We start from the raw sequence: 19,217 nt of genomic DNA on the forward strand, positions 1-19,217 counted from the left end.
TTACAAATCAATGAGATGCGTGAATCAACAAGAAATGCATAATTTACCAAACTGATCGCAGACCACAATGAATATTTGGGAGACGTTTTACTTTCCGAAAACGTGTTTTCTCCTTTGCGGTAAAAATCTTAACTCTTTTCCTTGCTTATGTTTTTTTTTTATCTTTCTTTACTTTTCAGTTAGGACTTTAAGTTTTTCCTAGATGAGAATGCATGATAAATGAATTGTATCCGGAGACAATATCTCTATACATTGCATTTTGTTGCATTTTCAAAGTCTCTTTCAGTTATTATTTTCATCTACAATTCGCAATGCTGCTTCTGGATTCTGTACGAGTACAAACCTGTTTTCCGCAAGTAACTGCCAACTTCCCCACAAGAATCAGAGGTGGAGGACGAATAATTTCAGACACAATGTCTTTAATCAAATCGCCACTAAAAACATATTGCCCGTCCGAGAATCACGACCCCGCACTGTCCCTATTGAGCTAAGCGGGCGGGTTAGTGATTGTTTCGGGAAAGTGACTTGATTACGACGGATTTGTTTGTAATCAAGGTGCAACAATTCTACACTAGACGCTTAAAGTGATTAATATGAAACAGAATAAGATGTACGTCGTTTTGAGAAGCATATTTTGAGTAGTAGATCAGCAAGCATTATACAATAATACGTTTAGATTTAACTTCAAAATGCATAAGCATTGCATTAGAAGATATTTTTTTCTTATCCTTTAAGATCTGATCATGCTAGCCATTAACTGCTGATTAGAAATTTGTTTTTAAATTAGTAACTTGTATTAAAATTCACGAAATAAAAGCAATTCAAATGAAAGCTAAATTAACTATATTATTATTATTGTTGCGTTAAATAAACGTTTATATGACCAAATACAATTTTAAAATGCATATTATAAGTTCTGATACGAATATACAAATGTAGATTTAAGTTCCATCATAACAGTCAACATGCATACACATAGTTGTGTCGCTAATTTAAGATACACTATACAAATACAAAGTCTCACTCGGGGCTTAGATTTCTTCATGTGATAGCGCACGGATGGGCACCTGGGGTTCTTCTCCATCATAAAAGCTCGAGAGTCGCCATATAACATATATTTGTGTCGTTGCGACGTAAAACCAAACATCACAAACAAATGCTTTGGGATTCAAGCTTCATGCTGCTTTCTTTCTTGATAGTATAATTCATAGAAATTTTGATATTAACTGAAGTAGTTTTTAGTCGTTCTAAGCATTAAAATTCAACATGCATAAAGTATTATTGTGTAACCACTGTAGACTAAATAAAGTATTATTGTGTAACCACTGTAGACTAAATAAAGTATTATTGTGTAACCGCTGTAGACTACCTAAAGTATTATTGTGTAACCGCTCTAGACTACCTAAAGTAGTTAGTGTTTTCATTCTTTCGGAATAATCAACCTATGAGGCATTCATTATCATCAAAACAACAAAGTACTTCTGAAAAAAAAAAACTGACACTCGTGTATAAAAGATATTTTATGTTAAATTCAAGTGTAAACTATATAGATGCACTTTATAAGCGATACAAAGTAACAGCGATACAGTCTAACAACGAAACAATCTAACATAGTGCATCTAATTGTTTAATCCTTTAACTTTCCCCCTTCATATAAAACGTGTCTGTATTTTTATAAGTATGGTATTCTCTTAACATTGTCAGATTTTTGTACAACTAGTAAAAAATTCCCGAAACATGCTTACATAAATACAATAGATATGACTGTTATAAATACATATAGGCGGTATGTTATATCAACAAACATTCATAAATAAACCAACCAAAGTATCTTATTATTGTTTAAATCGAGCGTTTGAGAAGATTTGACATAAACAAACATAACCAGTGTAATACTGTTTTAGCTGATACTTCATTGTAGTAATGTACTTCTGTCCTAACATTTAGGTCTAACTGACCAGTCCAGAAACATGCATAAAGACGCCAGTTGTGAGATAATTTGGAAGAAAATGTATAAAAGAGAAAAACTGCTACCTTACTCTCGGAAAGTAAATACCTGCACATATTCATGCTTTGATCACAGCTATATCTGAACAGACTTCATAATAAAATTGTAACAGTTTGATGGGGAATGTTTTTGTCTGTCTGGGAGAGTAATCGATAACATTGAAATAGGTACGCATCTCTGTAAAAATCACCAAATAATGACAATAACATGCTTAAAAAGATCAATTATGTTTTATATTAAGTTTGTGTAAGTACTTCTGCAGCTAAAGTTGGTGGCAGTAAAGATAAATGGTAAGGGTAGATGTCCCGGAAGCACTCAAAACACAGCCATAGAGCCATGCATCTTAAAGTAAAACCAATCGTCTTTGTTGCTTCACTGTGTTTGAACGCTACTGAATACGGTTATAAAATTTATCTACTTAAAACATTATTTCGGTACTTTCTAGAATATCAGATTTTCAGAGACTGGTGTTCCCATTAAGAACTACATCGCTTCTATAGAAAACAAAAAAAAAGGGAATGTAACTTTAACATAAGAAAGATACACTTCATTTAATACAAACATCTGAAATTACACCAATGTTTGTTACAGAGATATTAAACTCCGCAATATTTATCAGGCAAGCGATAGGAACATCCTACAAATACTACTTCTTAATATATATTATATCTTATCGGATGTTTTTAAATTTTTGTCCCTCCGCAAGCATCTTCAAGTCTTGATTTAGATCTTTACTCACAAAAAACAACATTAAACTTGTTCCTTACATTTGAAAATGTCATAATTTTGTTAATTTTATCTGTCAAAAGACATGTTTTGTTCAAAAAGCTGAAATTTATGTTTTCTCAGATTTCAATGGCATTTGATATAAACTTTAAGTAATGCAGCTTTTAGCCACTGAAGTTGCTGTTCATTTAGTAATATACAGAAAATTATTACTTAATCATCATGTAACTGGCATGATAAAGCCTAGGTCACCTTTGGTGACCAAGACCATAAAATTTGATTTCGAGGATATTACTTGATTATACCGGGTCATAAAAGCTGCTGAAGCATATAAGATGTATTTGATGTGGATAACTGACTTTTGCCATTCAGCCGCCAATACCATAATCAGCACTTCACTGGTAATTTATTATAGTACAGACTCATACTGACCAAATTGATTGCAATTTGATCTAACTTTCTTTGGCCTTTGTAAAGTGCGCATGCTCGAAAATTTACTTCCGTTTCTAAGGAACGGGCCTAGGGTAATCTCATCTACTGTTAAAGGGCACGAGGAATTACTCCATATCTGGATCTAATGTGATAAGAACTGCATAAGCTTACATTTGGTTAGATAGTAATGAGCCTACATACTTCGTATGAAAGGAAGCTGGAAGACATGCGCACCTGTTTTTTATACATGTTCGATGGTTCAGATAGTTTTCACAATAAAATCCTATTATAATCTCGTCTCGCCGACGCCAGCCGGCATGATTTTGCCACTTTTATGTAGCTATTATTCTTTGTTTTGTAGGGTTTAAGGACACATCGATACAATTATAGGTCATACGGTGACAGTCCAACTGTAAGCCTACAAGCATTATTTCAGGCAGGGAAGAGCGCCTGGATAGAACCCACATGTCAGCTGGATGACACACATAAAATGATAAATAAAACAATGAAATAATTTTACATCCGAAGGCGAGGGTTCGAACTCACAGCATCGAAATGCATGTGATGCGAAGTCAACGACAAGTGTTTTGATGTATGAAGTGTAAAAAAGGTTGGCATCCACCATTACCTACATGTAACAGTTATCAAATACATGTAGGTGAGTGTTTTATACAGGTGTGTCAGCTAGGAAAGATCAATGACGAATTAATCAAAGTTGATACTAGACATGTTTCATTTTTGGAAGTTATGCATCTAGCTATAAACGGTAATGGATATATACAAAAAACTAATCAGTATAATATAAATTACCACTGCATGACACAACTGATCATCCTTGATTTACATTTGCCATATACAAGCTGATATGATTATTAACGTGATACATCAATTCGTTAATTATAATCATCCTGAACACGTGAATTATGATAGCGCCAATTAACGTAATGAACATTTTATGAACTGGTGAGAGTCCTGGTGTATCCGCTTTATGTGGAATCTATTGTTATATTTTCATAACAACCGTTTCCTGTAGAGAGATCATTACCTGTCGATTTTATTGCGGGGCTGTTATTTCATTTCAAAATGAATATTATTCCGTACTGCATAGATCAAATGAAATAATTGATGTTCCGACTGGTAAATAGGTTACAGAATCATCAGTCTCTGAAATAAACATTTATCCACGATGGATCTTTAGAAATACTTAAATATTTAGGTCCAATTGTATCAAAAAGAATCGCGTCTTGAGCAGGGGTAGTTAAATAAACCTTTTGTACTGGGTCGATGAAACATATCGTAAAATGCGTGCATATTTCTTCAACCATGGTCAAAGTGGCGAAAAAATGAAAATAATTTTCATGAAAAATATTAACAAAACCTTGAATTGTTTCAATGGAAATGCATCATTTGATCAAGATTCAGACATTGCCGAAACGAAAGACAGGTAAATAAACCGTATACCGTTACATCGTTCAAAACGAGTTAAAAATGTCCTTTTTCAGTATTAAGGAACAGTAACAGTCACCTGTGGTCGTGTGGTCCTGTCCTTTAGAGCAAGGAGCTAAAAGAACTGTTACAATTGCGGCTGTTTAACGCTTTCAGATGTCTGTCCATGCTTGAAATACTTCAACAAAAAAACAACATAAAAATTAATATGGTATAAGTTGGTCTTTCGGGGGAAAATTCCAGTTGATAACCAATTTTTTGTTAAATGATTTTGAAAAAGAAGGATTCTGTTGACATTTACACCGAAACATTTAGACACAATAATGTTCCAAGTATTTGTCTATTCAACAGCTTTACGGCCGACGCAGCATAACCAACTGTGAAGTGTCCCTAATAAATTTATAAAAAAATTAACCTTATGACAATAATTACAGTAATTTTGAAATATTGTACGAGAGAACTTTTAAACATATATATAGACAATATTTGAATGAAGTGTTTCTAACATTTCTAAATTTCTAATGATGTTGCAAAAAGCACCCCACGTTTGCCTCAATTTGAAACAAAAAATGCCACCGCCAAAAACTTTGTTTGCTAAATGAAACCGCCAGTTGTAAAGAGAAGCGATTTTCATCATTTTTACCTCATAAATATGATTTTTTCGCAGACACGTCCATTTCATTTTCACACATGAATGATTTCAAAATTAGACACAAGAAATTCTTAATTAGTCTTAAACGATATTGTTATCAAAAATTTAATTACAGTAATATATTCCAAAGAATTTTTGGCTGAAAGTGCGCGTTTTTCACAAAGCTTCGATGAACTTGATAGTGGACTATAAATTTCATAAAAATGTCTATGTACACGGAATTAAGTACTTGTCTGATTTGCCTTATACTGCGACATAAAAGCAGTGCTGTTATGTATCGGCTTAAAGTAAATTTGAAGTATTACTTTGTGTCTGTGAAAATACAAATTTTCAAGATAATACCGCCTTCTAAGACACCCAGAAGCCTTTTTGAAATACTAATTATATCTGCATACATGTACGCTTACCAAGAACATCATAATACAACAACATATGAGCATTATTTCAACCTTTTTATTCTAACTTCAAAACAATTTTAAGCAAAATTCCAATCCAGGTTTTAATTAAATGTTATGATTAGTTTAACGGTTTGTAATACATACCGGCGAAGTAAACAAAGCAATCTATTCACAAAACATATTATGATACAGGTGACATATAGGCCCATCGGGCCGGGTGCGTCATTACAATTTGTAAATAACGTTATGAAAATATCATATGTAGATATGCACATGTCACTATAAAAACGATTTACTTACTGACTTACTTTCTTTCTTACTTACTCACTTACATGGAAAATACACTGTGACTTACGGATTGGGACTAATTGAAACTAAGCACAACAGAATATCTCGAAATAATATTGTCAGTCTCGAAATGTTTCTAGTATTTGTGATGTCTCTAACGCTTATGTACTAGGGGACGCATAATAGACATATGGGCATAATAGACATATGGGCACTTACTAAAATTAATTGTTTGTCATCATGTATATAAATATAATTTGAATCAATACCATAATGTGAAATATCATTTAAAAAGCGTCTAAATGTTTAAACTATGAAATATTTAACTATTATATGGCTATCATCTATGTACATCTTTAGATAAAACATTTTAACTTCACGGTACAGATATACCCGATTAAATACACTTTGAACAAACGCATAGTGGTGTCACTTTCTTTATGTCCAGTCAAAGATTAACATTTAGCAAGTGTTTCTAGAGTGTTTAAAGTTATAGCAATTCCACAGTACATGCAACTATGCCATTGCTCTATTTAATTGTATCTGTTAGTAACCATGTACACATTTCAGACTACACAGATCCAGTCGCTGTTCCTATCCAAGTGTTCTATTTATCTGTAACTGCCTCGGTATTCTTTGTATAAGCGCAGGAAGTTGACATTCCACTCCTTGACTTGGTATATGACTGGTCTTCACTTACTTCATCGTTTTTGAAACAACAAGCTACCTTTCTTAGTAGCCGTTTGATTTCTTTCCGAAATCTTTTGTCCCAAAAGCTGTATATCACAGGGTTAGCTACATTATTTATAAGATATAACCTCAACATAAGATCCAGTAATAGTGATTCCGCGACTGGCATATCAAACCAAAGGGTTTCGTCTATTGAATCTATGATAGAAATAACAATAAAAGGGAGGTAAGAAATTACGAATACAATAGTTATCGTCATCATCATAAGAGTTATCTTCATTGTGTTCTTTTCTCCAGCTTTTGATCCTGGTCTCTTATGCCGTATCATTGCGCAACTAGTTTTAACTGCTGCTTTCCGATCAGGATTAACTTTAGAGCTTTTTACATTTGTTAACTTTGAATTTAAATGTTTTTTTTCTGTCTCCTCCGTTTCTATGTTAACGCTTTGAAATTCAGAGTCAGTACCGTCATCTGTGACTCTAACATCCTCAGCCACTTCATTATTCATTGCACCAGTAACCTCTCCATCACCATCTTCCTCCTCCTGATTTTCAACAGTACAACACAAACAAACCGTTTTAGTTTTCTTCAACATGATTTCCCCTGACATTTTATCTTGTTGATATATCTTCCGGCATATAAAACCATATATAATGATCAGAAACAACACGGAAATGACAAAAACTAACAAATTAAATCCCAAATATCCTACGGCTAGATCAGAACCGTGGTATTCGTCTGCAATAAAACATTCCACACCAGTAAGATTGTTCACAGGCGTCTGTACAGCACTTTGCCCGTAAATGATACCATTTGGTATAGAAATTACTACTGCGACAAAGGTTGCTAGAACACATGCTTTTCTATCACCAAAATCCCTTATCTGTCTTTTCAAAGGTCTGCACACCTTGAAATATCTGTCAAGCCCTACTACAAGGAGAATAAACACCGAACTAAGAGTACAAGCTCCAATAAAGAAACTTAATACTTTACACAGATTAATATGTGTGTATGTCAAAATCAGTGTCAAGTCCAAAACATGGTATGGTATTCCAACAAGACATACGGACAGATCTGCTATCGCTAGACTCAGAATATAAGATCTAGCACTTGATCTGGTGAATTTCCTTTTGTAAATGATAAGTACAAGGGTATTGCCGACAATACCGATCACCATGATTATCACGAGGAGCACTGTAAGAGGAAAATGCTTCGATCTTTCTTCTTCGTCAAGTTCTTCAAGAGTAAGATTCGTTTCTTCTTTCTCCATTTTCTTCTGTTCTGGCGTCTGTTTAGATTCCAAACTTGTCACTTGTTTCGAAAATTCATAGTTTACATTTTGTTGAATAATTTCGTTTCCCTATTTCATAGTCTTATTCCAGGTTCAATATTCATAACGTGTGTTCTACTTATTCATATTTTACTCAATATTTCTTGCACTGTGTGCATATAAAGCACTTAATTACAGAGCAAAGACGTCAAATAATATCACTTATGTAACAAGTTTTGATCTTTTCTCATCAATTTTGCAATTTCCGAGGTAAAAAGTTATTTGTGCCGTCTAGCCGTCTATATTCGTCTGTTCACTGAAATACAATATAGGAAGATGTTATAAACATTTTTGCTTCAGAATAAATACCATTTGTAAATTCTATCAAAAACTTTCAAAACATATCTTTCGCAGATAAGATATATATATATATATATATATATATATATATATATATATATATATATATATATGAGTGAGAATTAACACGTGAATATGTGCATTTAATACAGAAATTGAGTGAGAATTGACATTCACATTAACTTGAAGTATTTCACAGAAAAAGTCCCCATGTAGTCTAAGTACATTGTAACTGAAATAAAATGGGATGAAGGAGAAAAGATTATCTTTCGCATTATCCGGTAGAATAAAGATAGTAATATAAGATAGATAGATGAAAGGCATGCATAGGAAATTACTAATTTTGTCATGAAAAATCAAGATATTAATATTTATTTATTTCGCTACTTTTGCAGAGAATTGTTGTTTCTGGTAATCAAATGTATGTGCATTGTTAGAATATATACTTTCAGGACTTTGTTCTATAGCAAATGAATGCTTTCCTCCTGGCATTCTTTCAAACTGCAGCAGAAAATTACATAATTTCTTTTATTCTCATCTGGAAGTTTTAGAAGAAAAACGGTCGTTGCAGGTAAAATACATAGATAAAATAAGTGTAGGAAATATGTTTAATTGGCAGATGAACGTTTTTCATTATCTTAGATATAGTAGCATTAACCTTCGCAAGAAGAAGTATGTTTTCATAACTTTATGAGAGGAAGAATTTACAGATATACATACAGTATAAACTGTTCTTAATGGGACAAATTAAATTGACCCTATAACGTAAATAAACCTTATGATAGTCTGCTCGTTCGGATCATTTTTTCCACAATACAAAATTTGTTTAAACCCTGATTTTCAAACTTACATTGCTTATATTTAGAATACATTCAGAAATTTTGGTAAATTAAAAAGATGGGATCTTATGTCCGATATTTTAGCTAACTGATTTTAAATGATTAACTTCTCGCAAGTTTCTCACGACTATGGGAATATCACAACTTTTAAAATGTTTTCGCGAATATTTTTTTTTCAGCAATGTAAGCTTTAATGAACTTTCTCACAATTTTTTATTAAAATATTGCTAAAGAAGATTTTAATCCCATATTGTATCTTTGATAAAACAGCCTTTTGGGTCTGATTTGATGTACAGAAACTTGATATTTTGTATTGTGGCAAAAGCTGTTCTGTATTTTCGTTCAGAGATCACTTTAAGGTGTTTTTCTAATTAAAATTGCATACGGCTGAAGACGTCTTGAATGATTTATATTACTGTACCAAGTTTGCGTATAAGAATCATATATTTTATTTCTAATACCTCAAAGGGTATGTAATTTGGAACTGATGATCCCAAACATAACTAAATCCTTAGTCATCAAGAATGCACTTTATTTGGTACGCATAATTATTTCCATTAAATAGCCTATTATTTTCAGCGTCTTGCTTTAGCAAGAGAATCATCATTTTGTGATAGTATCTTTAACCAATATTTGAGCATGTTAATTTTACGAATAACCGTATAGGGCAGATATGTTTGTTGACCTTTTTACACCTAGGATGCGCCTAATAAATTTTGTGTGCTGTTATTCAATACCAGGAGCAATTTGGTAGCCACATTTCTGAGCAAACTAACGTGTCCAAAAGTTTGAATTTCTGCTTTATAGACAATTCAGCATTGTTAAATAAGCGAAACAAATTAACGAGGCAAAAGATGCGTGTTGAGATATAAGTTTTTGGCTTCTAAACCAATTTCTAAGTATTTACAGCTCCCCACGACTTCCATTTGTGTGCCGTTGATATAAAAATTAAAATTCGTATGCCTTCCTTTCTCAAATATCATAAATATGGTACCGGAAAGGATATACAGATTTCCTACAATGCATTTTATGGCTATTTTTGTCTGAAACGTCTGTTTTCGTACAAACGTGTTAAAAAAATGTCGAAAAAAAATCCCCACTCATTTTTAGATAGAAATGATTTTCCTAATATTGGCTTAGATGCGCGGACACACTAAGAGCTAAAACATTTGCTGAAATAAGTTTTTGCCAAAGCACTGTTGGTCATCTATGAAGATGCAATAAACTTTATGACTCCAAACAAGCACATTTGAGATAATGGAGTGTTATATGAAAAACAACAACAACAACAACAACAAAAAAACAGTCACTAAAAGATTTTTTGCTACATTGATATTTCCCTTTTTGAAAACTGGTGCAATAATTCCCTCTCTCTATGATAGTGGACAGTCTCCCGTATCAAATAATCGTTATACAGTTTGAGCAGAAAAGGAGAGATATTATTGCATGATGCTTTTAACATTTCGCTTGTAATTAATGTCAATACCTGGCGATTTATTGTTATTCTGAGAGATGGCGGTACGTAATTCATATTCAGAAAAAAAGTGTCTAATTCATCCTCTTGATTTTCGCCCGTTAGCGTTTCTCCAAGTAACGTTTTGAAACGAATATGCAAATCGTTTACAGTAAGTGATTCCGAACTTTCAGATTGTTCTTTCATCTTTTTATTTATATTTTTCCAGAATTTATTGGGGATTCTTATTAGCTATTTTTCAAGCTTGTCCCTTCATTGATTTTGTATTTTCTTTTTGTAATTTTCTTTACTTTATTATACTGTTTCGCGTCTGAACAAAGTTGCGTCTAGAAAGATTAGTTGTATTTCTTCTAAACTTATTTTGTATACTATTATTTTTTTTTTCATTAAAACATCTATTGTCGAACTGTTTACTTTCTTTTTTAATGTCTCTAGCAATTCTGAGGAAAAATTACGAACTATAGTGTCCATCGGTTCCGTATTCATTTTTTTCAGACAGATGTGAGATTATCTCATTTTCACTTGAAAGCCTATCAATAAATCTATTGATATACTATTTTGAGTAAAACTTTCAGATACTACGACTTTTTTCTTTGAGCATTTCCATGTTTTCTCGGAAGACTAAAGACTAACGGTGCATGACCAGAAAATTCAATAAATTCCAAGAAATCAAAGTTAAGGAATGTATTGAAAATCCTCAAAGTTTAAAAGCAAATAATCCATTGTGCTTTACCTTCATAATCCGTTCATGTCGATCTCGTCATGAGCCGCACCATGAGAAAACCAACATAGTGCATTTGCGACCAGCATGGATCCAGACAAGCCAGTCCGCGTTTCTCTAATTGCAACCGGCTTTGAAAGCGAACAACATGGATCCTGACATTCACTACGTTGGTTTTCTCATGGTGCGGCTCTCATTTGTACTGACGCGTTCTGAAATTTGAACCCTATTAATGATTCGGAGGTTGCCGTCTATTCAAAATAATCAGTAGCAGAAGCTGTATGGTAAATTTAAACGCCAGTTATATATATATCTTTATACCAAGCTAATTATATTTCAAAATACCGCTTTCGAGACTATAAAAATTCCAATACATCTAGTGTATATAATGTGGCATATATAAACATCTTCCTCAAACAAAAATAAGTCACGGCTTAATCTTACCCAGATAAACCGTTTTGATTTTTTTTTCACAGATATGAACATATTTACTTTAACTTTTTATAATAAAAGTATTCCACCACTATATCTTCCCTTTCGAGCATTATAAGATTTATTCCCAGGAATCGTAATACAAGAAAAACCTGTTTATATTATAACTATCCACATTGCACGTATGAAAATTTATCATTAATTTATTTTAGTGTAAGCAGTTTGGCATTATATTTTTTAAAAACGGCCGCATTCCACAGATAATTGGACTTATTACTGGCGGATTGAACTTTTACATGGAACCAGGCCTTTTAGATAAAAGAATCTGTCTCAAGGAATTTAAAAAAAAAAAAAAAAGAAAAGTATATATAATGCTGTCAAGATCATTCGCATCCAAGTTTGAAGTTGTGTTTCAAGAATAGACAAAAGCAAGATGGCACTATCGGACGTATTGGGTTTAAACTAATTTAACTCCCTGAGGCCGATATCGTAATATTTCTGCTCTGGCGAGATAAGAATTACCCCCTAACGTCGAAGAACATTTTCGGATCTTATCACAATCTCACGCGCATGTAGTCAATTGAAATCATGTAGAGAATCATTGGTGATTTAAATAAATTAAAATAAACTTACAAAATCTTCGAAGTTTCAAAAAATATTCTTTTTATCCTATTTCATCCGTAACCTATATCAAAATAGAAAAATATTTTCACTTCGAAGTATTCACAATTTTAACGAACCTACTGCGTTAACATGTAAAGACATTGAACTCCATTAAATAGAAATACAATATTTACAAAGACTATTTACAAAAGCATACTTAAAATTGGCACCCGTTTTTGTGTGAATATCGATCATGCCTTTGTTTAATTTTGATGTATACATGTACACAAACGTTTTGTGACACGCGATGGGACAGTTAAGTTGTAATATATACATTTACCTTTGAAAGATTATTAAATTTACAATCATATGTTTATGTAGTCACGTTATTTTTGTATTTTATTTATAATATGTTTTGTTCTGTTTATGTTTTTCTATTTGTATCGTATTCGATGTAAGTGTACGAATATTTCAGCCTTCTAAAACTTAACATTTTCCGACCATTCATTTAACTGATAATAGAATTTCATCGTCTGAATCATCGTCGGACGGAACTGATATGTCAGAAGCTGCATGATAATGAATATTATCTTTATTTTAAGAAAGATTTTTGGCAGACGTCATTATTTTACTCCTTTGAAATACAGTATGAACGAAACACAGTGGATTTCGCCTTTACATGGCCGCATAATGGCAAACACTTATTTTAACAAGGAAACTAATTAGCACTAATTATAACATCTAAAAAATAATACCCAGTATGCAAAATAATTTTGCTTTTGCCAAGATTATCAAAAATTAACAAGTACATGTCACAATCAGCATGATCTCAGTGTCTCGACTATATTCGTCAATCGCCGTCCTGGGGAGTCCTGATAACGCGCGTATAGTCGGATATTGACGCTACGGAGGTAGAAAATATAACACCTATAGTCGCATTTCGGCCTCAGGGAGTTAACAAATTTGTTTTATTCCGTTTAAATAAAGACCAGTGTTAATTACACTAGAACATTTTAGAAAATTAAGGAATAATAATTATAATGTAGAACTAATAATTGTTTATAATCAATTACAACAGTGCAAGTAAAAAGTAAAATGCTAATACAATGTTCATAGTAAAATTAATAACTAAAATATAGCGAACACAATTCTAACTGTAGAAAAAAATCTGCAAGAAAGATAAAATTTACCTGAGTATATATCCATGTTTAAATCCTTTGCGAATATAAGGTCCTGTGGATACCTATTATGTTTGTCTGCGATATACTTCCCGCAAACGTTTGTTTAGACACAGTAAAGCCGTAGGGCTTAGAAAGCATCAAATATAACTGGAAATATTACCTCAAGTTACCTACAGGTCGGAAGTGTCTTGTTATTATCAGAAAAAAAGTTTCAAAGTGCTTTGATTGTTTCACTTTGAATATTACAGGGGAAGATAACTTGAAGAAGTGTTCCTGCGTTTTTGTTCTTGGTACGAATTGAATTATATTTGGTCTTAAGATGGTATGACTCCAATTGAATTTTAAAATTTCATTTGCCTTTTTAAAAACAGGCAACAGTAAAAATTGAGAACATTTTCTAAATTAAAAAAACAACAACAAAAAAAAACATTAAGAATGTAAATTTTACAATATTTTAAACATTGGTGCTTGAAATTAGTTTTCACGAAGTTAAACTCCTTAAACTCCACAAAGCGAAACAATATAGACACGTGAAGTTCGTACATTTCGTGTAGACCAATATCGTTACGAAAGCTCGTGACTACCACGCAAATATTGGCTAAATATTATTTACGTTGGAGACCGAAGTCACATTGAAGAATACTATATAATTTGAGCGGAATGGAACACTTTAAAAATTACTGTATTAATATTATCCAAAATTCTCCATTGCAGGCTTATTCAAACAGTTTTTTAAATTCGATAAAATTTGCAGACAAACTGTCTTTTCTCGCTTACTTTTTGATACGACATTTCCACCTTTCAAAGCTTCCGGCAAAACAAAGAACTTTTATTTCCTTTTACTTTAATAATTATTGGAGACGTACGCCATGCTGTTTGATATGGTGATTTAATTTATAAGTACCGCACAGTATTATGACGTTTTTATTTTTAGCAACAAATAAATAAACAATTAGTACTTAGCAATCTCTTTTAAAACAAAATACATTGGAAGTAAGATCAATAGTTGGCGCAGTAGGTTGAGTGGATAGACATATAATAATTTTGTAGTGATAGTTTTGATGGTTAGAACCTTGTATCCGTCATTTTTTATTTTATTTTGCATATAATTTATATACTTTGTGTAAGTGTGTTTGTCTCTAATTTCCAATTTATTCACGAAAGCCTCAAAAACTTTAGATCATATTAAATATGAAGCGTATTTAAACATGATTACGTGATAACACTGAAATAATATATAAGTTAGTGAACAAGTTGGTATTAGATTAACAAATTTGTGTTGTTTTCGTTGAATCTATTAAAAAAAAAAAATTAAGTACAGTTTTGAAAATACTTTTTACGGGTCCAGAATCGAACTCCTGACGAAAAAGTATAAGACGGATATCAATACCACTCGACCGACGAGGAATTACTGTCTGCAGCGTAAACGTTACATGTATTGACTTAAATATTTGCTATAGTTTTGTTTGTTTACATTTCAAAGCGCCTTATTATTGTGCGATACCTATAACATTTATTATTTATTGATAGGAAGTACTGTAATATATATTGTGTTCATTACACGTAAATTTGCTTAGTTTCCTTGTATGGTCAGAAAAGATCTTTTTAATGATTGTATTACAATACTTTCATTATTCGGTTCCAGACAGCAACGCCCATCCTGCTAATACCTGTCCTGGCTTTCCTATTGTCTGATAATCATTATAATATGCTTGAGGCGATTTAAATTACAGGAAGTAAAGAAGCTCTATAAAGTCTCTGTTGTTATAGTAACAATGTCACGAAAACCGAAGAATTCGTAACGTTAATCACAAGCCCTCTGTTTGCTATAACTAAAATGTACCACATGTTGTGCTGTGGAAGAAAAGTAATCAAATTGATAAAAATTGGATAAAAATTCCCATTTTATTACTTTTTTATCAACATAATTATCCTGACCACGAGTTGCCAAAATAACCTGCCTTTCCATAAGCCAAACGTTTGTGATTTGTACACAAATTTAATACATAAAATAATTCTTTACAAACGTTTGATATTAGTTTAGCAGGTATGATCTATATAGTTAACGATGTAACGATTGATTGCTCAAAGATAGAAATGCTTAACGAATATTTTTTACATAATTACCATCATGCCAGCAAAAGCTCTGAAAATGCATTGGATGGTTGACTGACTGACTGACTGGCTGGCTGGCTGTTGCCTGATGTTATTCACAGTTGGCAAGAAGCTAAACTTGTGTAAGACTATAAAAACATATAAATTAGTCGCTTACTATTTATCTATTAATTCCGATGGAAAATCAATTGTAACCTATCGCAGGTGGTACTTTTTGGGCATATAATGGTATGAATTGTTGTACTTGTATTTCAACCTTTTAGTATATACTAATTCATTTCAGCTCGATTGCGATGAAAGCTTCAATCTTAATTGAACCACTCTCAAGTCCGCTTCCTGAATGTCATAAGGCGTGGTCGTGATCCCAGTGGGGTTAAACTAACGACCACCTGGTTGAGAGGCTGATACATTAACCACTAGACCAGCGCTCCCCTTTTTCAACCTTTTAATATAAATTAACAGAAATTCTAACACGATCCGCACCAGTTGCTATATAAACATATAGCGAAATCGCCTATACATGAATCTACGATAAAATATAGCTGTTCCATTCCACCCTACGATTGTAACATGACTGTGAGACTCTACTCTGCTTCCGTTATATGCCGACTAAATACTCGACTTTTTCAGTGCTAAGTAGATCTAGTAGTAACAAAAAGTACATCAAATTTTCGGAAACAAACAATTTCTAACTGATGAATTTATTTGTTTATATTTTTTCCGTAAGAAAATGTTTCAGCCCGGTAAGTTTCAACTTCAACATCAGTGCATCTATATCTGGTCGTGTGCGTAGTTTGCAATTTCTGCGTTGTAGGCACCACAAATGTCAACTAGATTCTACTTTGACAGTAAAAAAATCATAATTCATATACCAATCTTTTAGACTCAAGTGTTTACGTGTTTATTTGCCGCAATGTTCTGGCGTGTATGTTTCAGTGCCATCATGTAGTGACGTGTACTATTTTCAGAAACTGCATATATAAACTTTGAATGAAGTATTTACTTCTGATTTCTATATTCGACCTTAGATGTTATTGAAAATAGCATTTTAACAGCAGTAACTACTTAAAACTTTAATTAAAATTTACTGAATATCGGAAATTCCGTTTAATGCAACACTTTCCATTCGTGGGGAGTTTTTAATAAATAGCATAAGGCCAGCCGAATGACATATCGAGCTAAAATATAGTGCTGTAAAATGCGAAGAACTTGCGTGGTTAGAATCGAAATAATAAATATGTTCCAATAATTTTATAAGTTAATAAAATATGAGCAGTCGTTCGGATGCAAATATTAAATCACTCGTGCTACGGACTCGTGATTTAATTATTACGCATCCGAACTCCTGCCCATATTTTATTAACTAATGAAATATAGGGACATGTTTATTATTTCTTAAATTTAATTTGTTTAGTATTACTTTTCTCGTCATATCAATGCATGAAATATTCACATTTATGCTATACCACCCTAAACAATTCTAAAATATTTTGGTCAATTTATATTATAATTTACTTCAAGCCAAACAAACAGTAAATAATGTGTGAAGATTCTCGAACTAATATATTCACATGTTTACTTTGAAGAAACCTTACGATGTAAAAGAATAAAGAAATTGAAATGATGGTAGGTACCCTGCTGTTGAAATGTTGAATTATACCACGTTGACTTTGAAAGCATCTTAGTTTCTCTAACGAGACATCTTGCTATCAAAGTTATCGGACTATTTTACTGATAAATTGCGAGGGCGTAGTGACGTTTGAAATAGTTAATTTTTGCTAGCTTCAGGCGCATCATACCTGTCGTGCAAAGCAGTTTCCTAAAATACATTTATCAATACCACGAAGATGATAAAGTGTGTCGGAAATTTTTATTTGTTTTGATGATTATGAAAGCCCCAGAAGACAGCATTACGCAGTGAATGTTAATTTTCATAGACGCCAGTGATTACTTCACTTAAACCAAAAATGGAACGCAAATGCACAACTCTAACTCGGTTCATCTTGATGCACTGAATTACGACATGCAGTAATGAAATGAAAATACTTCCTTTATCATTTGTTCGAATAGGAAAACAGTAGTAATCAACCGTTAAGTAGTCAGACATTCTGTCTATGTTCTCATTGTACCTTCGTTTATTACATGTTTTCTAGTGCTCCAGGATAATTTGTACATTAAAATGAACTATACCTGATAGTTTCACATTGATTTATTTTCACTGGTACTATACGTGACGAGTAAGAAGAATATATATAATGACAAAGCTTTAGGTAATAAGCTACACACAGACAAACTGTGGCTCCCTCCACGGCAACGCTGACGTTGGGTAGGTTTGTTTAGGAATCAGTTAATTGGTTCATAAACTAAACTGGGCAATACCAAATCCGGCGAAAAGCCTTCATTTTACTAGTAAGAGTCAATAGCATAACATATGTCAGGTATATGGCATTTGATGAAACACTACTAAATCACTTTTTCAAACAGTTCCATGGTGTATCTGAATTTCGCTTAGAAATATTGGCCACTGTGGCCTCTCCATCGGCAAGGAATAAGGTACTACATGTATATAACCCGGCTTTGTTTGACAAACTGCTTAGTCTTTCCTTTCATACAGTGTTTTTCAAGCTTTCTATTTGCTTTTTCTTCAGTATCGTCATATATGTTATAGTTTCTTATACGGTACACACTTTCATATATTTTACGCATACCTTTTGATGCTTTATAAAGAGCTCTGTCTGCTTTTCATATTCGTAAAATCAATGCTTACGTAAATATAATAGATATGGACTGTTATAAATACATATTGGCGGTATTTTATATCAACAAACATTCATAAATAAACCAACCAAAATATCTTATTATTGTTTAAATCGAGCGTTTGAAAAGATTTGACATAAACAAACAAAGCCAGTGTAATACTGTTTTAGCTGATACTTCATTGTAGTAATGTACTTCTGTCCTTTTAACATTTAGGTCTAACTGACCAGTCCAGAAACATGCATAAAGACCCCAGTTGTAAGATAATTTGAAAGAAAATGCATAAAAACTGCTACCTTACAATCGGAAAGTAAATACCTGCACATATTCATGCTTTGATCACAGCTATATCTGAACAGACTTCATAATAAAATTGTAACAGTTTGATTGGGAATGTTTTTTGTCTGTCTGGGAGAGTAATCGTCAACATTGAAATAGGTACGCATCTCTGTAAAAATCACCAAATAATAACAATAACATGCTTAAAAAGATCAATCATGTTTTATATTAAGTTTGTGTAAGTACTTATGCAGCTAAAGTTGGTGGCAGTAAAGATAAATGGTAAGGGTAGATGTCCCGGAAGCACTCAAAACACAGCCATAGAGCCATGCATCTTAAAGTAAAACCAATCGTCTTTGTTGTTTCACTGTGTTTGAACGCTACTGAACCCGGCTATAAAATTTATCTACTTAAAACATTATTTCGGTACTTTCTAGAATATCAGATTTTCAGAGACTGGTGTTCCCATTAAGAACTATATCGCTTCTATAGAAAAAAGAAAAAGGGAAGTTGACTTTTACATAAGAAAGATACGCTTCATTTAAT

The 19,217-nt window shown here is 32.6% G+C and overlaps 1 protein-coding gene across 2 annotated transcripts; it reads right to left on the bottom strand.

The window, feature by feature from the left end:
- Positions 1-5,701: 5,701 nt before the first annotated feature.
- Positions 5,702-14,126, bottom strand: LOC123540943 (cholecystokinin receptor type A-like). Of its 2 annotated transcripts, none has more exons than XM_045326275.2 (2): positions 13,530-14,126; positions 5,702-8,226 (listed from the first exon to the last, which is right to left on the bottom strand). In XM_045326275.2, exon 2 carries the CDS (start codon positions 7,908-7,910, stop codon positions 6,558-6,560), a length of 1,353 nt encoding a protein of 450 aa, XP_045182210.2. In that variant the 5' UTR covers positions 7,911-8,226; positions 13,530-14,126; the 3' UTR covers positions 5,702-6,557. The 2 variants fall into 2 exon arrangements, with proteins under 2 accessions (XP_045182210.2, XP_053383336.1); XM_053527361.1 differs by lacking the exon at positions 13,530-14,126 and adding an exon at positions 12,370-12,519.
- Positions 14,127-19,217: the final 5,091 nt, after the last annotated feature.

The sequence above is a fragment of the Mercenaria mercenaria genome, chromosome 16, assembly GCF_021730395.1.
Source record: "Mercenaria mercenaria strain notata chromosome 16, MADL_Memer_1, whole genome shotgun sequence".
Taxonomy (NCBI): Eukaryota; Metazoa; Mollusca; class Bivalvia; order Venerida; family Veneridae; genus Mercenaria; species Mercenaria mercenaria.

What these genes read in the sequence shown, in the direction of transcription:
- LOC123540943 (XM_045326275.2), bottom strand. Translation starts at nt 7,910, where the DNA reads ATGGAGAAAGAAGAAACGAATCTTACTCTTGAAGAACTTGACGAAGAA.